Source organism: Hippopotamus amphibius, chromosome 12 (assembly GCF_030028045.1).
Source record: "Hippopotamus amphibius kiboko isolate mHipAmp2 chromosome 12, mHipAmp2.hap2, whole genome shotgun sequence".
NCBI classification, from domain to species: Eukaryota; Metazoa; Chordata; class Mammalia; order Artiodactyla; family Hippopotamidae; genus Hippopotamus; species Hippopotamus amphibius.
The window spans coordinates 67347665-67372030 of NC_080197.1; the positions used below are offsets into that span (position 1 = coordinate 67347665).

At 39.8% G+C, this 24366-nt stretch overlaps 1 protein-coding gene across 1 annotated transcript in view; it reads right to left on the reverse strand.

Annotated features, from left to right (window-relative positions):
- Positions 1 to 16790, reverse strand: part of DERA (deoxyribose-phosphate aldolase) — a 112622-nt gene extending 95832 nt beyond the window's left edge. The window contains exon 1 of the mRNA XM_057702760.1: positions 16683 to 16790. Within this exon, the coding sequence (XP_057558743.1) occupies positions 16683 to 16713 (31 nt within the window). The 5' untranslated portion in view covers positions 16714 to 16790. The remainder of the gene's footprint in view (positions 1 to 16682) is intronic.
- Between the last annotated feature and the right edge of the window lie 7576 nt (positions 16791 to 24366).

The window sequence follows — 24366 nt, forward strand, 5'->3', positions numbered from 1 at the left end:
GATAGTGCTGAGCACATGCTAGGTACTCTACACATATGTGCGGGATGGAAGGGTTTGAAAGTATAATATTGATTACCTCCTGAAGAGTCAAAAATTTTGAAAAAGGAAAATAAATTCTGCTTATAAAAATACAAGACAAAAAATACGTTTCGTCTCTTCTTTGGAAAATTATCAAAAGCATTTAAGTTTCTCCCTAAATACTGAAGAAAAAAAAAAAAAATCTCCCCCCAAATGCGAAAATATACAGAGCTGGAGCTACTCTGCCAAATACAAAAAGAGGATTGTCCCCTTCCTCCCAGAGTCCACAATACAAGCTTCATTAAAATCTAAAAGGAAATAAGAATATGTTCTTTTTCCCACCAGAAAACTAACTACGGTTCCTGGTAGACAATATCGCATCTTCAGGTCTTGGGAGATCTTTAGGGTCTGTCCCTCCAGTCTCTGAGACCATGGAGAAGCCATTCTCGTGTCAGTTTCCAAAATCATCATGAGGACCACTGTTTGACTGTACTTTTCCATTTAGCCACTAGCATTATTTGAATAAAATATGCTCCATTTCAGATACAATGCACTTTTCAGATATATACACCTACTTAACTGCCTTACACTTCTGATTTTTCCAATATGCCTTCACAATATGCTTTGCATGTTCTGTGACCTATTTCAACTAGAAAATAAAAGGCTAAATTCTCCCCAAATTTGCTTACAGAAATTTTGGTAACCAAACAGTAAAAAACTATGCCACATAAAGATATCAACGTAAAGGTAAAAGTGACAGAGAAAGAATTTATCAAAAAATTATAGGGACGTCCCTGGTGGCACAGTGGTTAAGAATCCACCAATGCAGGGTACACGGTTAGATCCTTGGGCTAGAAAGATCCCACATGCCACGGATCAAATAAGCCCGTGCGCCATAACTACTGACCCTGCACTCTAGAGCCCAAGAGTCACAACTACTAAGGCTGTGAGCCACAACTCCTGAAGCCCGCGTGCCTAGAGCCCGTGCTCTGCAACAACAGAAGCCACCACGCTGATAAGTCTGCTCACCGCAACGAAGAGTAGCCCCTGCTCGCCACAACTAGAGGAAGCCCGTGCACAGCAACGAAGACCCAACGCAGCCAAAAATAATAAATAAAATAAAATAAAATAAAATAAAATAAAAACCTTTAAAAAAAATTACACAGTCATCCCTCAGTATCTACGCAATTAGTGCTGGGAGACCCATGGATACCAAAATCTCTGGATGCTCAAATACCTTACAGAAAATGGCGCAGTACAATCAGCCCTTCACGGATGTGGAATCCGTGGACACAGGCCAACTGAATATGGTATTCGAAGATTCTCTGAAACTCTAATTAATCTGGGTTACTGTGGCTTCCTGCAGGGTTCTGAATCTGTGGCATTCGTAAGAACCATCTGGGGAGCCTGTGAAAATGCAGATTCCTGGGCTCCTGCCCTCATATGAGTAATTAAAGCTATTGTGGGGCTCAGGAATCTGCATTTTTAACAAGCATCTCAGATGATCCTGATTCAGGGCCAGAGCCCAGATGACCTCCTTCAAAGCTAATGAAGGAGCTTTGGTAAAGGGAGGTAATGCAATGTATTGGATAGATCAGAAAAGAGAGAGAGCCTGAGTCTCAGGTCCAGTACAGCCTCTAATCAGCCACATGACCATAGCTTTAACCTCCCTAGGTCTCCGTTTATTCGTCTGTAACACAAGGGTGTTGGACTGATAGCTAAGATGCCTTCCTGTTGTGAAACTGTCACTTTTTTTTTTTTAACAAAAAAGAAGTAGCTTTATAAATGCGGATGCTATTTTCCTAGAAAACAGCATTTGACATATTCCTAAGTAATGTTTACACAAGGATCTCTACATCAGAGATAGTCTGTATACCTTAAACATGCCAGACACCTAGTTCAATGCCAAATGTTAGACACTGAATGAAATCACACACTTACACACACACACACACACACACCTTGTGGCTGTGGGACAGAAGGTGTGTTCACTAGGTGTTCGGCTGAAAAGCTTATCTGAATCAGGATTATAAGAGCAGTTACTTTGGCTAATTAAAGACCACAATCTTGACATTATTAACCACATTCTAGGAGAACCAAAGCACCAGTTAAGTGGCACCTTTTTAGGAAGTAATTACCAGAGGCTGCTCTTATCTCAGACTTTGCTGCAGGGGAGGAACGCCTGACTCTACAAAGAGAGTCAGAAGTTGCAGCCCGGGAGAGTCTCAACATTTAAAAAATCTGTACAGTTTGCTGGAGTGGAGATGAAGCATTTATCCTTCTCGTGCGACCACTTTGGTTTCCAGGGAAATGACTATTAACGGCTGAGGCAGGTGGAGGAGAGGTACATCCGCAGACCCACACACAACACACACCAAAGTTAAGTGAAAAATTTCAAAGTGCCTTTTTATCCCTTTAACTCAAAGATGAACACATTTCAAGGTGACCCAGTCCTCCAGTGACTGGCAGTGTTTTAAAAGGGCCAGCGCTCTCCACTTAAACAATTTCTATGACACATATAAATCGCATCCTCCAGGGCTCTCTCTGCTGTCTCGTAGACTTGTCTTTCTTTCCTGGCAGAGGCATCCCATTTCAAATGAGTGCTTGAAGTTTGTCCTCCCTCCGAACAATTAAAATCCACAGAGCTCAGATGCTTGAAAAAAAACTGTATTTTTAACTTAGCAGGCACCATGGAGGGCTTTTAATTAATTATACAACAAACTCAAATGATTATAGGTCTTTCTATTTACCAAAACAGTATCAGAATAATAAAATACAGCCTCATCACTCACGCTTATAAGCAAACAGTAAAAGACTTCCAAGGTAAAATCAAAGTTCGAGATCAGAAAAGGATGCCCATTTTATTTATTTATTTATTTATTTTTTTTAAGGATGCCCATTTTAAATCTAAAAGCATACATAATTGTTATAGCAACTGTGTATTAATTTCATACATAGAATATGAAGGATTTTTTTCTTCTTTCTTCACTAAAATATGACTATTAGCCATTACAAGTGAGAAAATTACACTAGAAATCTGAAAATTGGGTTCCTACAGTTAATGAAATATGCCAGGCTGTTTTGGGTCAGTTCCTTTGCAGAAACTATAGATGTTCCTTGCCAAAAACATCCTTCCAGGGACTCCCCTGGTATTCCAGTGGTTGGGACTCTGCCCTTCCATTGTGGCGGGTGTGAGTGCAATCCCTGGTCAGGGAACTAAGATCCCATATGCCGCACGGCGCAGTCAAAATAAAAAAATAAAATAAAAATCTATTTTAAAATGGTTAATTAAAAAAACAAATGAACAAACAAACAAAAAAACCCATCCTTTCCAAAAACCTCCCCTGGACTATCTGTAAATTCCTCTGTAACTTTCCGACTGGACTACTTTTGTGTGGTCACTTGCACCACACTGTGATGATTTCCATGACAGTCTCTCTTAGTTGACTATGAGCTCCAGGAGAGCAGAGACCAGGCTATGCTCACCTTGGTATCCCAGCCATTGCCATGAGCAACAAGAAACAAATGCCAGGAACAGCAGGCACTCTACTTTTTTAATGGGTATAAATTTATAATACACAAAATTTTTAAATGTATTTTGGTTCCCTTCCCCTTCCCGTCCTGAATGACTGTTGTAACCCTCAACCCCCACCCCAGCTGGGAAGTGGGAGGGGGGACCACTATGGCCCAGAGTGGGGTATGGGAGCCCAACAAGCTAGGGAGGCATTCATGCACTTGGGTAGGGCAGAGTCCAACTGCAAGACGGAGGGTGTCTGCACAAAGGGCTGCCAGACATGGGGGTCAAGACAAGCAGGAAAAGGAAGCTATCTACACAGAGGGGCAGCCTGGCCCAGAGAGCCAGGACCTGCTGTGGGGGTATCAATGTAGGCAGCAGCCTGATGCAGGCAGTTGGAGCCCAAGCAGGATGAAGGTGCCCAGCTCAGCATGTCAGAATCTGAGAAAGTCAAGGGGAATATCTACTGGGCATGCAGTATGTACAGCCTGGCATGTGGATGGTTTCACATATGCAAAGGAAGAAAAATGGAATAAATCTGTGTTGGACTGGAATTGGAGCGATCACTGTGAATTCATGGTTTTTACTATACAGAGAAATATAGATATATGATATATGATAAGGAGACAGTTATAGAAGTAAGTGCATGTGTGTGTGTATATGTACACAGTACATACATTCTCTAGCTCTACCAACTGAGGCGCTTAGGAGCAGACACTCCAGTCACCGTGAGCATAACTAGTGCCCAGATCATGGCTTCTAAATACCATTATCCAAAATTCATTTAAAAAAATAAATAATAAAATAAATTTTAAAAATAAATAAAATGGCTAATGCAACCATACTCCAATAAAAACTAATTTAAAAAGAAAGAAAGAATAATAAATAAATAAATACCATTATCCACTGAAATAAATACCATTATCGATTATTCCTTAGAGAAATAGCTGACTCCAGTGCTGGGGCAGAGAAAGTATAAGCCTGGAACACCTTATGAAGCCAAAAAAGAATGAAGTACTCCAAAAATAATGAGGCACATCAAAGAGAGAAAGAAGCCAGCCTGAAGGGGCTCCCCTTAGCAAAATGTGAAGCAATTTGAATATTAAATAATAATAGTAATAATTCTCTAGCGGTCCACTGGTTAGGACTTGGCACTTTCACTGCTGGGGCCCAGGTCCCACCCCTGGTTGGGGAACTAAGATTCCACAAGCTGCATGGCGTGGCCAATAAATAAATACATAAATAAATAAATAAACAATTATAACCCATTGGGGAAAAACAAGAAACCTCAAACACTTACTGATATAAACAAACACAAACAAACTGAAAATTTGCAGAGCAACAGGGTACTTAAATAGTTTCAAAGTACCACCACACAAAATACACATGAATTACAAAGGTTAAAAAGTAACTTGGTCATCGACTTCATGACCAGAGAGACGGCCGACACGGACACAGCGGAGCAGGTCATCGCCTCCTTCCGCATCCTGGCTTCCGACAAGCCATACATCCCGGCGGAGGAGCTTCGTCGCGAGCTGCCCCCTGACCAAGCCCAGTACTGCATCAAGAGGATGCCGGCCTACTCGGGCCCAGGCAGAGTGCTGGGAGCCCTGGATTATGCTGCCTTCTCTTCCGCGCTCTACGGGGAGAGCAATCTGTGAGGCCGGGGTTCTGTAATCACTGGTCCCATCAGAACGCAATAAAAGCTGAATCCCCAAAAAAAAAAAAAAAAAAAGTAACTTGGTGGTGAAGCCTAGGGAGACAGCACCTTAATCAAAAGATCAAAATGAACATCACCAATAATGAGACAAATTAATATCATGTGCTACCTAATAGGATGCAATGAGATGAACACATCATTTCTGTGAAATTTTCCCCAAAGATGTATAATCTAAACTAACCATGAGGGAATTCCCTGGTTGTCCAATGGTTAGGACTCAGCACTTTCACTGCCAAGGCCCTGGGTTTGATCCCTGGTCAGGGAACTAAGATTCCGCAAGCCACAAAGCACAATCAAAAAACAAGTAAATAAACACACAAGCAAATAAATCATAAAATAAACCTAACCACGAAAAACAAAACAAAAAACCCTGCAAACTGAAATGGAGGAACATTCTATAAAATGGCCTGCATGCTACAAAAGTCAATGAAACACTGAACAACCATTTCAGTCTGAAGACAACTAAAGAGACATGACGATTAAAGGCTGTATATGATTCTGAAATGGATCTCTCTAAACTAAAAAACATGATTTTGACAATTGCCTAAACTTGAATGAAGTTCATGAACTGGATGGTAATAATGTATCCATGTTTTCACTTTGAGGCCTGCAGTAGAGCTGTAGCTTTTGAGGAAACTGTCCTTATGAGGAGGAAATACTCAAGCACCCAGGGATGGTAATGCATCATGTCAGTCAACCATGTCCCTCAAATGGTTCAAAGGAAAAAGTCCCTTCTACTGTACTTACATCTTTCCCAAAAGTTTGGGGAAAAAAAAAGTACAGCAAAAACACTTCTGTTATTCTGGTTTATAAGCAATACAGGTTTCCACCACTATCTGAAAGTAGAGTGTTCCTAGGAAACCCTTCATAAACCAACTGGCATACGGCAAAGCATATCATCCACTTTCCGAAAGTTCTCATTATGCCTTTTCACTTTTACAGAAGACCTATATTAGTAGGGGAAATGGCTTTTTCTTTTTTGTAAAAGTGAACATTCTTTCAGATTTCTTTTAGTTAGCAAAAACAGGAACAAATGAAGCTGTTTCGTAAGTGAAGTGGTATAAGGTAACTGAGTACAGGGGGACACCTGTACTCAGTGGAAGATAATAAATTCATCATTACCAAGATCAGAAATACATAAAAATAATTATTTTCATATTATCTTTTCCCCCAGTACCTAGAATATTACACACACAGAGGCTGCTACGGTGTAATGCAAAGAATAAAGACCCTATACTCAGATGCTGTGGATCTGAATCAAGACCTCAACTCTTACTAACTGGAAGACATTACAGAAGTTACTTATGCTCTTAAAGCCGAGTTTTCTCGCCTATGAAGTAAGAATAATAGATAGTTTACCATAAAGGATTATGGAGAGAATTAAAAGAGGAAATGTTTGCAAAAGTACCCTGTTGAACCTAAAGAAATACATATATGTTAAGTATTAAGGAGAAAAAATGTTGGATTCAGAGAAAAAAAGTATTAAGGAAAAAAAATATAGAATCCACACTAACTTAAAATATGACATAAATCAATTTTACTGTTAAGAAGAACTCTCCAGTTAACTCCACTTGGGAAATCCCCTGCAGAAATCTGAAAATTTTTTAATTCTATTCTTACCTAATTTGAACTACAGTCAAATTTCCACATGCTACCTAGTAAAGAATATAATATCTTATGTTTTGTTTTGAAGTAGCGATTGACTTTCTTAAACTAAAGACAAACTTCAACGTCCTTCTGTCTCACAAAAAAAAAAAAAAAAAAAAACAAAAGGAATTCTGGAAAGGTGATTCATGTCATTTCTCACCTGAAATCCAGACACTCCTTAAACTGCCTTGCTTATGACTAAAAAGATTCCAGTTCTCAGGAAACTACAAAAGAGGCCCCAAATTGAGAAATCCAAAAAACAAACAAGAAAAGAGAAAAAGCAAAAAACAAAGACAAAAAAGTCACCTCAAACCAACAAACCATAATTATCATAATTTTTCTGGATTTCTTTTCTCTCTTTCTTTCTTTCCGTCTTTATTTTTCTACCTAAAGATCACATCAAGAGACAGGATTGGTTTCTAAACCCAGAAAGCTAAGCTAGGCCCAAAGACTAGAGTATGAGAGCTGGGGTTTCAAAAATACAAAGAGACAAGAAAAAGAAAACAAACCAATAAAGAAAACCCTGACTGATCACTTTGAGCTCAATCCCAGGTCACCACCCCATGATGTCCTGAGGCACATCACCACACCTACTTGAAGAAACCCCAAAGAAGGCTGGCTTTAACATGCCACCCCAGAAAATTTCTTATTCAATGACATCGAAGCCTACTCTCATAATTCACCAAGGTTTGGATATTTCCATTTTCCCTCAGCATAAACTTCCACCTTCCCCCAGACAAACTGCAATGATTAAGATAGGGGTTATACAACAAGGACCTACTGTATAGCACAGGGAACTCTGATCAATATTATGTAACAACCTCAATGGGAAAATAATGTGAAAAAGAACAGATACATGTATACACATAACTGAATCACCTTGCTGTACACCTGAAACTGACATGACACTGTTAATCAACTACACTCCAATATAAAATAAAAAGTTAAAAAAAAAAAGATGTGGTAATAAAACTAAAACCTTTCACATAGACACAGGCAAATCAAACCTAAGAGACTCATATTAAAATTATTCACCAGCTATCAATAAGACTCTTCAAGATGGCAGAAGAGTAAGACATGGAGATCAACTTCCTCCCCACAAATACATCAAGAACACATCTACACGTGAAACGGCTCCTATAGAACACCTACTGAATGCTGGCAGGGGACCTCAGACTTCCAAAAAGGCTCTTGGAGGCCAGGGGACATGCCTGAGCCTCCAAGATGGGAGACCCAAGTCCAGGACGCTGGACCACCAGAGAACTCCCAGCCCCAGGGGACGTTAATTGGTGAGAGCTCTCCCAGAGGTCTCCGTCCCAACACTAAGATCCAGCTCCACCCAAGGGGCAGCTGGACGCCTCATGCCAAACAACTAGTAAGAGAGGAACACAACCCCACCCAGTAGCAGACAGGCTACCTAACATCATACTAAGCTCACAGACACCCCAAAACATACCACCAGACATGGCCCTGCCCATCAGAGGGACAAGATCCAGCCCCACCCACCAGAACACAGGCACCCGTCGGCCCCACCAGGAAGGCTACACAAGCCACTGGACAAACCTCACCCACTAGGCACAGACAACAGAAGTAAGAGGAACTACGATCCTGCAGCCTGCAGACAGGAGACCCCAAACACAGTAAGTTAAACACAACAAGAAGACAGAGAAACATGCAGCAGATAAAGGAGCAAAGTAAAAACCCACAAGACCAAACAAATGAAGAGAAGATAGGCAGTCTACCTGAAAATGAATTCAGAATAATGATAGTAAAAGTGATCCAAAATTTACGAAAGAGAATGGAGAAAATACAAGAAACGTCTAACAAGGACCTAGAAGAACTAAAGAGCAGAGAAACAGTGATGAACACCATAATAACTGAAATTAAAAATACTCTAGAAGGAATCAACAGAAGAATGAGGCAAAAGAATGGATAAGTGAGCTAGAAGACAGAATGATGGAAATAACTCCCAAGAAGCAGAATAAAGAAAAAAGAATGAGAAGAATAGAGGACAGTCTCAGAGACCTCTGGGACAACATTAAATGCACCAATATCCAAATTATAGTGGTCCCATAAGAAGAAAAAATGGTGTGAGAAAATATTTGAAGAGATTATAGTCAAAAACTTTCCTAACATGGGAAAGGAAATAGTCAAGTCTAGAAAGCACAGAGAGTCCCATACAGGATAAACTGATTAATATGTGTCTTGTCGTGTTTCTCCTTCAAACTACCAGAAGTTAAATACAAAGAAAAGATACTAAAAGCAGCAAGGGAAAAGCAACAAATAACACATAAGGGAATCCCCATAAAGTTATCAGCTGATTTTTCAGCAGAAACTCTGCAGGCCAGAAGGGACTGGCAAGATATATTTAAAATGATGAAAGGGAAAAATCTACAACCAAGATTACTCTACCCAGCAAGGATCTCATTCAGATTCGAGGGAGAAATCGAAGGCTTTATAGACAAGCAAAAGCTAATAGAATTCAGCATCACCAAACCAGCTCTACAACAAATGCTAAGCGAACTTTTCTAAGTGAGAAACACAAGAGAAAAGGACCTACAAAAACAAACCCAAAACAATTAAGAAAATGGTAACAGGAACATACATATCGACAATTACCTTAAATGTGAAGGGATTAAATGCTCCAACCAAAAGACAGACTGGATGAATGGATACAAAAACAAGACCCATATATATGCCGTCTACAGGAGACCCACTTCACACCTAGGAACACATACACACTGAAAGTGAAGGGATGGAAAAAGACATTCCATGCAAATGGAAACCAAAAGAAAGCTGGAGTAGCAATACTCATATCAGACAGAACAGACTTTAAAATAAAGACTATTACAAGAGACAAGGAAGGACACTACATAATGATCAAAGGATCAATCCAAGAAGGAGATATAACAATTGTAAATATTTATGCACCGAACATCGAAGCACCTCAATACATAAGGCAAATGCTAATAGCCGTAAGAGGGGAAATTGACAGTAACACAATAACAGTAGGGGACTTTTAACACCCTACCTACACCAATGGACAGATCATCCAAACAGAAAATAAATAAACACAAGCTTTAAATGACACATTAGGCTAGATGGACTTAATTGATATTTATAGGACATTCCATCCAAAAACAACAGAATACACACTTCCTTCTCAGGTGCACACAGAACATTCTCCAGGATAGATCACATTTTGAGTCACAAGTCAAGCCTTGGTAAATTTAAGAAAACTGAAATCGTATCAAGCATCTCTTCCGACCACAACACAATGAGACTAGATATCAACTACAGGAAAAAAAACTGTAAAAAATACAAACACATGGAGGCTAAACATCATGCTACTAAATAACCAAGAGACCACTGAAGAAATCAAAGAGGAAATCAAAAAACACCTAGAGAAAAACATCAAAGAAAACACCCACGGGATGCAGCAAAAGCAGTTCTAAGAGGGAAGTTTATAGCAATAATACAATCCTACCTCAAGAAACAAGAAAAATCTCAAATGAACAACCTAACCTTATACCTAAAGCAATTAGAGAAAGAACAAAAAACCCTGAAAGCTAGCAGAAGGAAAGAAATCATAAGACCAGATCAGAAATAAATCAAAAAGAAATGAAGGAAACAATTGCAAAGATCAATAAAACTAAAACCTGGTTCTTTGAGAAGATAAATACAACTGATAAACCATTAGCCACACTCATCAGGAAAAAAGGAAGACTCAAATCAACAGAATCAGAAATGGAAAAGGAGAAGTTACAACTGACACTGTAGAAATACAAAGGATCATGTGAGACTACTACAAACAACTATATGCCAATAAAATGGACAACCTGGAAGAAATGGACAAATTCTTAGAAAAGTACAACCTTCTAAGACTGAAGCAGAAAGAAACATAAAATATGAACAAACCAATCACAAGCACTGAAATTGAAACTGTGATTAAAAATCTTCCAACAAACAAAAGCCCAGGGTCAAATGGCTTCACAGGCGAATTCTATCAAGCATTTAGAGAAGAGCTAAAATCTAACCTTCACAAACTCATCCAAAATACAGCAGAGGGAGGAACACTCCCAAACTCATTTTATGAGGCCACCATCACCCTCATACCAACACTAGAAAAAGATGTCACAAAAAAACAAAATTACAGGTCAGTATCATTGATGAATATAGATGCAAAAATCTTCAACAAAATACTCGCAAACAGAATCCAACAGCACATTAAAAAGATTGTACACCATGATCAAGTAGGGTTTATCCCAGGAATGCAAGGATTCTTTAATATACACAAATCAATAAATGTGATACACCATATTAACAAGATGAAGAATAAAATCCATATGATCATCTCAATAGAAGCAGAAAAAGCTTTTGACAAAATTCAACACCCATTTACAATAAAAACTCTCCAGAAGGTGGGCATAGAGGGAACCTACCTCAACATAATAAAGGCCATATATGACAAACCCACAGCAAACATCATTCTCAACAGTGAAAAAGTGAAAGCATTTCCTCTAAGATCTGGAACAAGACAAGGGTGCCCACTCTCACCACTATTATTCAACATAGTTTTGGAAGTCCTAGCCACAGCCATCAAAGAAGAAAAAGAAATTAAAGCAATCCAAATTGGAAAAGAAGAAGTAAAACTGTCACTGTTTGCAGATGACAAGATACTATATATAGAAAATCCTAAAGATGCCACCAGAAAACTACTTGAGCTAATCAATGAATTTGGTAAAGTAGCAGGATACAAAATTAATGCACAGAAATCTCTTTCATTCCTATACACAAACAATGAAAAATCAGAAAGAGAAATTAGAGAAACACCCCCATTTACTACTGCAACAAAAAGAATAAAATACCTAGGAATAAATCTACCTAAGGAGGCAAAAGACTCATATGCAGAAAACTGAGTCACTGATGAAAGAATTCAAAGAGGATACAAACAGATGGAGAGATATACCATGTTTTGGATTGCAAAAATCAACATTGTGAAAATGACTACACTATCCAAAGCAATCTACAGATTGAACGCAATCCCTATCAAATTATCAAAGGCATTTTTCACAGAATTAGAACAAAAAATTTTACAATTTGTATGGAAACACAAAAGACCCCAAATAGCCAAGGCAATCTTGAGAAAGAAAAAAGGAGCTGGAGGAATTAGGCTCCCTGACTTCAGATTATACTACAAAGCCACAGTAATCAAGACATATGATACTGGCACAAAAACAGAAATATAGATCAACGGCATAGGATAGAAAGCCCAGAGATAAACCCAGGCATATATGGTCACCTTATTTTTGACAAAGGAGGCAAGAATATACAATGGAAAAAAGACAGCCTCTTCAATAAACTGGGAAAACTGGACAGCTACACGTAAAAGAATGAAATTAGAACACTCCCTCATACCATACACAAAAATAAACTCAAAATGGATTAAAGATCTAAATGTAAACCCAGACACTATAAAACTCCTAGAGGAAAGAAAACACAGGCAGAACACTCTATGACATACATCAAAACAGGATCCTTTTTATTCACCAGCTATCAACTAGCCTTCTCTTACAACACAGATGGAGTGCCCCAGGCAGCACCAACAGACCGAGTGGTGAAGCTTGCAAAGTTGGCACCAAATTATCCAAGTATGAATTCTGGCTCTGCCACATTAGCTCTGCCTAACTGGCTTTCGGCAAGTTACTTCAAACTCTCTGTACCTCAGTTTGCACATCTGTAGAACAGAGATCATAATAACATCTTCACAGGGCTGTTGTGAAGACTAAATGAGATAATGCCACAAGCACTCAGCACAGTGCCTGGCACAAAGCTAAAGCTCTATGTTAACCACCATTGTTATACCCAACATCTAGGCACAGTGTCTCGTGTTAAATAAAGAATTATTGTGCAAGCAACTCATGCTTTGCCTAACTTTAAAATTTAAGATTCCAGTCAAAAAAATTTTTTTTAATTTTTCTAAGAAAAATGGAAAAGTGGAAAAATCACCACCGCCAAAATCAGAAGCATTCCACACCAAAGTTATGCCTTAGCACAAGTGGCAGAAATGAGCTCCTTACATTTTGGTTCTTATCTAAGTTCTTAAAGGGAAAATAAAAGTTATAATGCCAAGAGGGCCAGATCTCTGTTATGGCAACTCATTTAAGGTATAGTTTAGGCACAACTATCTCATTTCTTAAACAGACAAAAACAAATGGAAAGTAACTGCATATCACATTTGCAATTATTTTAATTGTAGCTTTGGTTTGATGCCCAGCTAGGCATCGGACCTACCTCTGTGAAGGCAGGGACTACCCTTGTCCATCATGTATCCCCAGAGCCCAGGGAAATACTTACCCAGTTCATAACTGGTACTCATTAACTACTTTTTGGATGAATAAATGTACTTCGTAAAATACAAAATCCCATCTTGCCTCCTGGTTTGGCAACTTAACCAAAGCTGATCTTCCTTATCTGTATTTTAAACAAAAAAACTGCCCTTTCTGTTTGTTCTGACTTGGGTTACAAAAAATGCCTCTACAGAGCAAGACAGATTCCTCAGTAATCACGGTCCCTGATCATTCCAATTGTGGCTATATGCCTAAAACAATCTCTTTTTACCGCAACACAGGAAATTCACAGAATTGTCCCCATCCTGTATCAGTTAAAAAATCATTTTCAATGAGTTTTTTTCTGTTTTTCAGATACCTTTGAAAATTTCCCTTCTGTACACAAGAGCTTACAGCTATACAGACAGATATAGAGCAGAGACATCTTTAGAAGTCACCTAATACAACGCCCCCATTTTCCAGATGCTTTCAAAGAAAATCACATTTGAAAGGAAGCCACACTGCCAACATCCTTCAGAAGCCTTTTGAGATCTCTTTAAAGACAGAAGTAACAAATTTTAATTTTAATGATATTCAGAAAAGGGGGAGAAGGTAAAGTGCTGCCAGGTACCTGTCCACACACAAGGACCCAGATGGATGCCTCAATTCTCCCAAGCAAGTAGTTCTAAATTCATTCCTTCATTCAACAGGCATGTTTGGGGGCCTTCCGTGTGCCAAACACTATTCTAAGTGCCTGGGACACATCAATGAACAAAAGAAAGAACGTTGCCCCTGCTGCACCTACATTTTAGGCAAAACTTAAGAGGCATCTAGCAGAATAAAGAAAACAACATTATGAGTCCATTTTAATAGAATGCAAAGGGCCAGAAGCACTCCATTGAGCCATAAAGATCTTTAAGCCAGTGGTTCTCAAATTTGAGTGCATTTCAGAACCACTTCAAGATCACCCAGAATGCCAGGCCCCACCCCCAGAGTTTCTGACCCATTAAAATCTCAACGTGGCCTGAGAATTTGCATTTCTAATGAGCTGTCACCTATTGTTAATGCTGTAGGTCCAGGAACCACACTCTGAGAACCACTGATCTATTGTTCAAAGAAAGCAAGTAGCTTGGCCAAAGCCACAGGCTGCTCAAGAGCTGGACCAGATTTAGGGTGCTTTTTCCTTCTGATTCCAAACTGGTCAAGCCTTCTCCATAGGAGGACACAGCTGTCACCTATCTACTTACAGCAAACACTGCACAAAGCAAAAGAGGTTTTTAGCTTCATGTCTGAGTTGGAGAAAACCAGAAATGAATGTTTTAAGTAGAAAATATCTTAGATAGGATCTATCACTAAACACGGACATAAAAATGAACGTTAGAGGGTCTGTTCTTTCTTTCTCATGTCCAATGGGTCCATAAAAGAATGTTTTCCTTGAAGGGTTTTATCACAAGGGTCAGATTCAGTCTCAAATGAACCTATTTATTTAAAAAAAATGTCTATTGACTAGAAGAATATACATGCACTACAATATAAATTAGTGATTGTATCAGTAATAATTTTACAGTTTTTTTGTGCTAATTGTATTTTCTAAAATTTTTACAATAAACATGAATTCCTGCATAATAAGGAAATAAAAGTTTATTTCTTCAAAAAAGTTATGGTATTTATTTTAGAAGACTTTTAATTAAGAAACTCTATAAAAGGCATCAACTAATATACTGCACAGAGTAAAATACTGAATGATTTTTTTCCTACCACATAAATATTTCAAAAAGCTTATTTTAGGCCAAATCTCTGTCTGGATTAATGATTAATACCAGTGAAGGAAAAACACTCTTGAAATATATATGATGTTATTTAAACAAAGAGAATAAAACAAAACTATGATCATTTAAATAGCTGCATAAAAATCACATTTACTATTATTCTATACAGCAATTGGTTTTTGTCTGTACTGTTACTTTACAACAAATGAATGGACATGATTCTAATTCTTGCAAATAAAGTAAAAATGTTCTATGCCAATTATATTTCAATGAGAAAAAGAAAGCAAAAATGGCTTAATTGTGTTTCTTGAAAGAAAAATAAATAAACTTCTAAGTTTGGGGGTAAAAACAGTGCATCAAATGGTGAACAAAGGCACGCAGCCATACCCTGAAGATACCAAGGTGACTAAGACCCACAGCCCATCACTATCTCCCATCTATCATCTTTCTGGATCTTCCAATCTAGGCAACTCCTTTATTACTAAAGTCCACATTCCAAAGATAGAACTGGAGGTTAAAATATAACCTGCGAAAGGGCAGTGAGTAAAGGAAAATCAATTTGGTGACGAAATCACCTGCCTTTATAAAGACAAGCTCCTACCATTCCACAAAAGTTCTGGACCATCTCACGAAGTCCCGGAATGTTTAATAAGAACAGGCACTTTTATAGACAAAAAAGTACCCTTATGTGTTACACACAATTTGTAGCTAGTTTTCTCGAAATTGGCCCCTAAAAACAGAGCTCTCATAATACTATTATATACTTGGTACATCGTGAGCACTATTATATACTATATTACTACCATACACTTACTACATATATATGGTATATAACAGTTTACTAGGTACTCACAAGGTACCAATTATCATCCTCTCATTCAATCTCCAAACCACTTTATGAGGTAAGTGCTATTATAGCCATTGTAGAGATTAAGAAATTTAAGTACATAGTGATTAAGTTATTTGGCCAAAGGCACACAGCTAAACTGAAGATCCAGGATACCGATATGCAAGCTATAATACTTACACTGAGATCCTTAACCTTGTGGCTCCATCACGATTTTGCTATGTTTGAATTACGAATTTTTCACATTTTGGGAAATCAAAACTAAGTTTTCTTGCCAGGAATATTTGATAACATCAATGAAATGAAATAACGGCGAAATAATCCAAGCACTTTTAGAAACCGCTGTACCTCTAAAATCATACAATTTATGTTAAGTTACATAGTCCGGGGACCTGACAACTTTTCCAACAGCACGACCACTCTGGGGATACAGGCGTGTTAACAATTACCTATGGAAACCCGGCAGTAAATCGCACAAGGCAATTCTATTCGGAGTGTGGAAGGGAAGTTTTCATCTGGTTTGTTTGGGGGTCTTTGGGGTTTTTTGTTGTTGTTGCTGTTCTTTGCAACCAGGTGAACGAATGAGTTGTAAGATGAAAGTCAAATCCTTTCCCAGTCCTTCCGCTTATAGATACAAGGCTTGGGAGTCAAGGCTTGGGGAGGGGTGTCCACATGCCCTAGGGCTGAGTCTCCCAGGTGCGGCCTCCGCGCCTGCGCCTCCCGCCCCGGCGAGTAGGCGCCCCGGGGGCCCCTGACCTAGGCACCTGGCGGCGCGAGGCTCGAGAAGGCAGGGGACCCGGAGCAACGGAGAGGGGAGGGAGCGACCGCGGGCCCTTACCAAGCTCCGTGCCCTGCTGGTGTGCCGACATGGCGCGGCCGCCGCAGAGCCTCCGTCTCCCGCGCGCCCGCCCGCCTGCCTCAGCGCGGCCCCTTCTTCCTCCTTCGCCCCGCCAGCCCCGCCTCGCCCCGCCCCGCCCAGCTCGCGTCCCTCCCTCTCCCCTCTGGGGGCGGAGCCACAGGGCTGATGACTGGGGCGGAATCCCTGGTCCCTTGCTCGGCTAGGAAAATCCGCGGCCCGGATCGCTCGGTCCTCTCCAAGAGGTGTGGAACTCCACTGCTAACTCCCGCAAATCATGCTGCCAGAACTCGTGGTCAAACCCTTAAGTTGCCGACTGTACTGAATAAAAACATTTGGAAACTGTTCCCCATAGGGTTACAGGACAAGAGGGGAGAGGATCCTCCCAGTTACTGTCTGAGAGTAGAGCTCAGCGGCCCTCACCTGAAAGGTCAGGGGTGATCCCTTAGCCTGGTAAAGGCGGCCAATCAGTAAACTGGGGCCCCGAACCCTGTGGCTTCTACTCTAGGTTTCATGAGGAGAAGCAACTCTGTGCTCTGAAAAACCAGGGGGCCTAGGAGTGCGAAGATCTAGGGTCTCAGCTTTGCTCTGACAGCGATTAAGTGTGACACTGGGCCATCAACTGCCTTTCTAAGCTTCATTTTCTTCATCTGTAAGAGAGCACCTTGACAGCATCTTGGAGCTCTAAAATTCTGATTCTGTAATATTAAGCATTTTTTCAGCCTCACTTTTTTGTGACCAGGAGGTTAAAGTTGTCTGCAGTCACTCAACACCAGGTTACTAATCAACTCTGTACTCACAATCAGAGGCAGCTCCACTCTGCTGAAAGAAGGAAATCTCTTAGTTATGGCTTGTTTACCATGATCCAGTTACTATGCAAGTACTTGCAGAGAGGTGATAGCATTGGAGTCTCAAAACAGTCCTGCCAAGTATGTACTACATCTCCATTGCTCTACCTACAGACACCAAAGTTATGAACAGAGGCATCCAGGTGTAATGGAAACTGATCAGACTCCAAACAGCTCCAACTCAACACACCAGCAATTCCACCTAATGACTAGATGGTTCTGGGAATGTTACTGCCTGTAAAATGGGGATGTTCAAAATAGATTTGACTTGCAAAGCTGTTGTACATGTGTAAAGCATCTAGTACAATACACATCATGGCACATAGTAGGTGCTCAACAATTGGAAGCTATGAATGTTATTGTCAGCTTCATGCAGCAGTTAAAGGCTACACAGGAAAAGAAATCCCAGCCTTTTCCCCCCACAAGTAGCTGACTCTCAGCCTTGTCAGCACAAAGCCACTGCTGAATAGTTTCAATGTGTCTACATCCCATTCACTCATATAATAGCATTTTACCTATTTTTATCCTCACCCTGAAAGCCCAGAGCCGGTCTAACATTCACAGCTAGACCATGTGCCCCAGTAGAACATAAAACAATTTCACAGAACACTAACATCAGCCAAGGCCACTGTGCCCCTGATAAATCAATAAAAACAAGACCACTTGTAATCATGTCTGAACACAAAAAATGAACATTGTCCAAACAACAGAAATGACCAAACAGCCCCTTAATTCTAGCTGATCCTGTCACTTCTTTACTCAGTTTCAGCCTCACCCCATTCTTCCTGTATTTTAGGTAAGAATTAAAACACCCTGTTGGAATTATCACCCCTTCCTGCCAGCATCAATCCAGAGCAATGGCCCACTTCCTTGAACCTTCCTCAAATCACCAAACACAAGCCCAAATCCTGTTATTTCTGACACCCTCTGAAACACCTCACAGTTTCCCTGGTTGAGTGTGCTCCCTTACTGTAGCAAGTCAGTAAACCCAAGTTTACCCAGCTACAGGTGGTTCCTGGTGGTCTTTGGCTGGAGAGCCCTGAAATCCCTAAAAGATACAAAGACAATAAATGGAATTCTATTTTTTAGAGGCAGATACAACTCTAAACCAGATTCCAAGCCATTCATTATGCATTCATGGATAATGTAAATTTATTAAAACAAACCAAAAAAGCTGTGAGATCCTAACTTAGATGGAAAACCATAATCAGGGCAGCCTCCTCTAGCAAACATTTTTGCAGTATATCTGACAAGAATTTCTCAAGGACTTTTTCTAAAACTGGCCTGTTGCACAGTACTAATCTGGAATTAATCTCTACAGTTTGAAAGTATATTAAATTGGCAGCAATCAGAGACAGTGGGGATGGAATGCAAAAAGTGAGGTTTTCCTCGTTAAAAACGAGGAAACGTTGCTAAGTTTCACTTTCTGGATTTCTCTTTTAAATTTATTGACTTCTGAAACTTCTGAAGTATCCATCCTTAAGGTAAGGCCTCTCAGCTCTATGGACAGAAAAGTTTTCTCCTAAAGCAGATTCTAGGCTTCACCACAGCCCTAATGAATCAGAATCCCTAGGGCCCTGGAATCTGTATTTTTAACAAGTTCCTTCAGATGATGTTTATGCAAGCTAAATGCAAAGAAATCACCAACCTAGAGGCTGAGAGTAAATTATGCATGCAAGCTGGAGCTACTGACCAAAATGGCTCTTACAAGAGTAAAATTGTCTTTATTTTACTCTTTTAACCCATGCAAATTTTGCATGCCATTCTTTTGTGGATGTTTTTTGATAAAAAGTTACCAGATAAATTACATATCTTCCCACCCCCACCCCCTCCTTCAATGAAAATTAAAGCTCTAAGAATATGTCATATTTATCGTGAAACCTCAAGAACCTGCCTGGCTTGAGAGACAGGAGTAATCCAAATGCTAAAGGCAAAAGGGCGTGAACTACTTGTGTTGGCTTGGTCACAGCCCAGGGCCTACTACAGTATTTGTTAGGTTAAGGACTGTATATTATTGTTTGTGCTACTTTCTTACAGTGCCCATTGCTTTAACAAGTCCAATTTTATTTGACAGTAGTCTCCATGATTTCTTAGAGCAGTCATTCACAAGTTCCTTAGATAAAAGTTCACTTAGATTACGCATTATCAACAGGATTTCTAAATCGGATAGGGGGAAGTGTAGAAACAGGGAGGACTAGGGGAGAGTATGAATATTAGAATCAAAATATTTCAAAACTGCAGAGAGACTTACAGAACATCTAATTCCTACTTCATGGTGAAATAAGAAAAATAAGAATCACAGTCTTTATGAAGCTAAATTTATTCAATGTAAAGAACAGTCCTTTATTCTAAGACTACACCCTTCACTACCAACTTCGATTTTAAAATGACCTTTCTTTCATGAAGACTGGCGGCAGATAATGTTGTAATAGCCTCACTTGGCAAAATTAGTAGACCATTCTATCTTGCCACCAACCCCCACCCCCCGCCTTTTGAATGTATTTTTCCACCAAACCCCAACTGATAGAATACACACGTAACAGGAGCTAGTATTAAGTGCTTCCTATGACTTAAGCCCATTCCATCAATTATTTGATCCTCCCCGCCCCGCCACCCCCGCCAAAATCTGTGTATGAGAACTATCTATCTTCCTTTACAGATAAAGAGACTAAGGCTCAGAGAGATTAGTCCATAGATGCTAGAGGATGGTTCAAATCCAGGCGATATAACCTACAGGCCACACACGTACTGTTCCTACTATTTCTTTGAAGCCAAACTCATTAGACAAGCCATTTAATCTCTAAAATAAGGTTACCATATGTATAATGAAGATAATATTACCTATCTCATTGGTTACTGGAGAGATTGGAAAGTAACAATATTTTAAAACCAAGCAGAAAATCTAACATAAGGCACTTAATAAATACTATTTCCACACACATCTGTAAACTCAAATCAGTTATGTTCCACCTGACCAAGTTCCATTCTCTCATTAATTGTATAAAGTGATTCAACCTAAAAAGTACTGTTATCGTTCATTAGCTATCATTTAGTTGCAGACTTCGGCCTTATTTACACAGGTAAATTTGTTAGATGCCTCATTTGTTTCTTCAGGAACTCTACTGATTTTAAAGTCACACTGGTCTACATGACACTATGTCACAGTGGCAACTGTGCATTCCTATAGCTAAGCAAAGAAAAGCTAAGCCTTTAGAGAATGTTCTTGCTCCAGTAATTCTTTTTCTTTAGCAATTCCCCTAGTGTGAGACCCACGTGTACAGTAACTTATATAGCAACCCAACAGAATCACTGTTTGTCTGAAAATATTCAGGTGCAAAACATAAGGTTCCTGGACTTACCTGGTGGCTCAGTGGTTAAGAATCTGCCTGCCAACGCATGGGACACGGGTTCGAGACCTGGTCCGGGAAGATCCCACGTGCTGCAAAGCAACTAAGCACGTGCACAACTACTGAAGCCCACGTACCTAGAGCCTGTGCTCCTCAACAAAAGAGAAGCCACCACAATGACAAGTCAGTGCAGTGCAACACAGACCCAACACAGCCAAAAATAAAAATAAATATAGAAATGATTTGGAAAAAAATAAGGTAGCTACTAAAGAAATATGTTCCTTGGGTCTGCATTTTCAATTCCCCATTTTATTGTTGCTTCCTCCTGAGAAGTTACATCCATTTACCTCCATCTTGGTCTCAAAGAACAGGCAGCTAAATTAATAATTCCACTGAATCTGAACCATTAAAAAATGTAACCTATAAGTTATTATGGTACCTCTTTACTAATTTGTAGCCATGTACTGAACTTCACTAACATGAAAAATTCTCAAGAGAATTGACTGACTGCACTGAATCCTGGTTTCTTAGACAAAACCTCTAGATGACACTCAAACTGAGAAGCAATGATTCATAGGGTAAATTACCAAAAATTAGGCAGGATTTGAGATACCATGACCTTAGGACATAGAGAGGAAGCTCCAGAGGAAGAAAGGAATGGGAAGCAGAGTGGAGATGGGGAGACCACATCACACAAGCTGAAGTCCTCCTAGGTTAGTGGATCTCAAGTCTGCCGAAACTGTACATGAATTCACTGGAGAGGCAAGTCCTTTGAGTAGGTCCCTTCCATGTCTGACTCTTCAGTGGAAAGGACGGTCTGCTGCATAACTGAATAATAACCTTTCTGGTCTGGTAAGATTTGGTGCTCATTTAGGGACTTATTTCAACATCTATTGAGCACCTACAACATACCAGCCACCTTTCTAAGCAAAGCAGTATTGGTGAAGACAAAAAATATACAAGGTAATTTCAGATAGTGGGAAAACTTGAATAAAATAGGGCAAAACAGCAAGTGATGAGAGGGTCACTAGACTTGAGACCTGCATCACAAGAAGGGGAGAGCCATGCAAATATTTAAGTAAGAGTGGCCCAAGTAGCAGAAATAGCAAGCCAAGTAAAAAGGCCTTGTGAAATGAAGCCACTGTGGCTAGAGCAGTACAAGCAAGGGAAAAATGAAAAGTCACAAAGGCAGCAGGAGTCAGAAAATAGTGAAAATAGGGTATAAGAAGACACTATGGATTTAAACAAGACAGTCACTCAGCCTCTTCAAATCCTAAAGCAATTACCTTTCCTATTGTGTAGAGGATGGATGGGATGAGGACGGGGTGAGGAGGTAGAGGTAAGAGGGAACAGTTAAGAAGGCACTGCAACAGTCTACGTGAGAGAGAGAGAGAGCCTGGCCTTGGGTGGTACAGTGGAGATGAGGAGAATACAGACTCAGAAGAACCCACAGGACTTACATATAGGCTAAAAATAGGGATAAGAGAACAGACTCAAGGCTTTTATGTCTTTTTTGAAAAAGTATTAGACAGTGCCCGTTATTGGAATGGGTACCAAGTTGAGGGGGAAATAGGTTTGGCTGTGAGATTTGTTTTCCACGGGTAAGTCTGAGATGCTTACTAAAGGTTAAGGTGGAACATCAACTATACCATTAAACTCTGGTGCTCAGGGCAGTAGGCTGGATATATGAATTTAGAAGATTTCAGAAAATACTGAATCCCACAATGAGTTTTCCCTTTGGAGAGCAGACCTAAAAAGTACAGACCAGACCTGAGGGTCGAGCAGAAAAGGAAGAAATGGCAAATACAGCAGCAGTCAGAAAGGTGTAAGGAAAACCAGAAGTGTGACAGAAGTTGCAAAGAAGTGAAAAAAATAAAGTATTTCAAAAACAAGGAAGCAGACAAGTACTGAATGCTGCTGAAAGCTTAAGATAAAGACAGAAAAATGACCACTGCGTTAGAAACACGCAGGACACTGAAGACTTTGACAGATGCAATTTTAGTAAATATATACTTGAACTTTTTGCTAAAATAAATTCTACTATGGGATTCTACCGTTAAGAAGGTGTGGTAAGCAGACTAACGGCCCCCCAGGTATGTCCATATCCTAATCCCTGGAACCTGCGAACATTGCCTTACATGGCAAAAGGGACTTTACAGATAGTGTTAAGGATCTTGAACTGAGGAGTTTACTCGGGTGGGTCCAAGGTAATCACAAATGTCCTTTTAATAAGTGAAAGAGGGTGGCAGGAGACTCTAAGATTTCAAGATGCTACATTGCCAGCTTTGAAGACAGAGGACGGGACCACGAGCCAAGCAACTGCAAGGGGCCTCTGGAAGCCAGAAAAGGTACAGATTCTCTCCTAGAGTTTCCAGAAGGGATGCAGCTCTGCCAACACCTCGACTTTAGCTCAGTGAGACTCATTTCAACCTTCTGACTGCCTTCATTGTAAGGTGGTTGTGTTGTTTTAAGCCACAAATCTGTGGCAAGTTCTTACAGCAGCAACAGAAAACCAATACACAAGGATACCAAACACTGGTTGTTTCCACAGCCTGCCAGGTAAGGTTTGTATACTTAGTATATACAAGGCTACCAAGAAAAACAAGGGTCCCCTTAAAAGCTAAACTAGTAAAGTCCCTAAAACATATCCTCTGTTGTTAAAAGTACCTAACAATCATAAGCAACTCTATTAATCCAGGAAAAAACCTAAAATGACCTAACTGCGTAACCAGAATCTAAAAACCTAAGAACTTGACAATTAATACAATACAGTCAACCAGAGATCTGACCAACATGAACACTCTAATCACACAAATATAAGCTATGGTATGACAGAGCTCCATGGCCTGAAATTCTTCAACTTATAAATTTAAAACAACTTTTACAGATTTCAAGCTATATGCCACCCAGTGATGGTGCAAGCATGCATCTGTATAGAGTCTTCAGACCTTTATCAAACCTAAACAGAAGAAATTTCCTTTGGTAGTAAACTTCAAAAGTACTAAGCAATTTCAAAACTCCAATCTGGTTCATATAAATCTCAAGTGTATTTAGGGTAAGTCAGACTATGATTAGTCTGTGGTACATTAGTACTGCTGCTGCAAAGCAGAGGACCAGGCATGCAGGTTGACAAGAAAATACCCCCAACGCTATGAGACCCTGTGTGGATGTCAGTGGGCTCTCCCCATGACACAGCTCTCTTGGTGCGCTAAGGCGGTCACAGCCTACTGCTTTCTTCCAGTTACCAGAAATCCTCAAAAACTTAGTTTTTGGTTGGTTATTTCTTTTAAGGAAAGATATCAAGGGTCATTCACAAGATAAATAAGGAGAGAAAACACAATTTGGCAGAGACGCTATTCATTTGTCTGAAGTAGTTCCAAACTACTAGTTAAATAGTCCTTCCATATTAAAAACTAAATGTATCACAAATCTAAACTCAGCTGATCCATTTTATTAGAAGGTTGGTAAAAA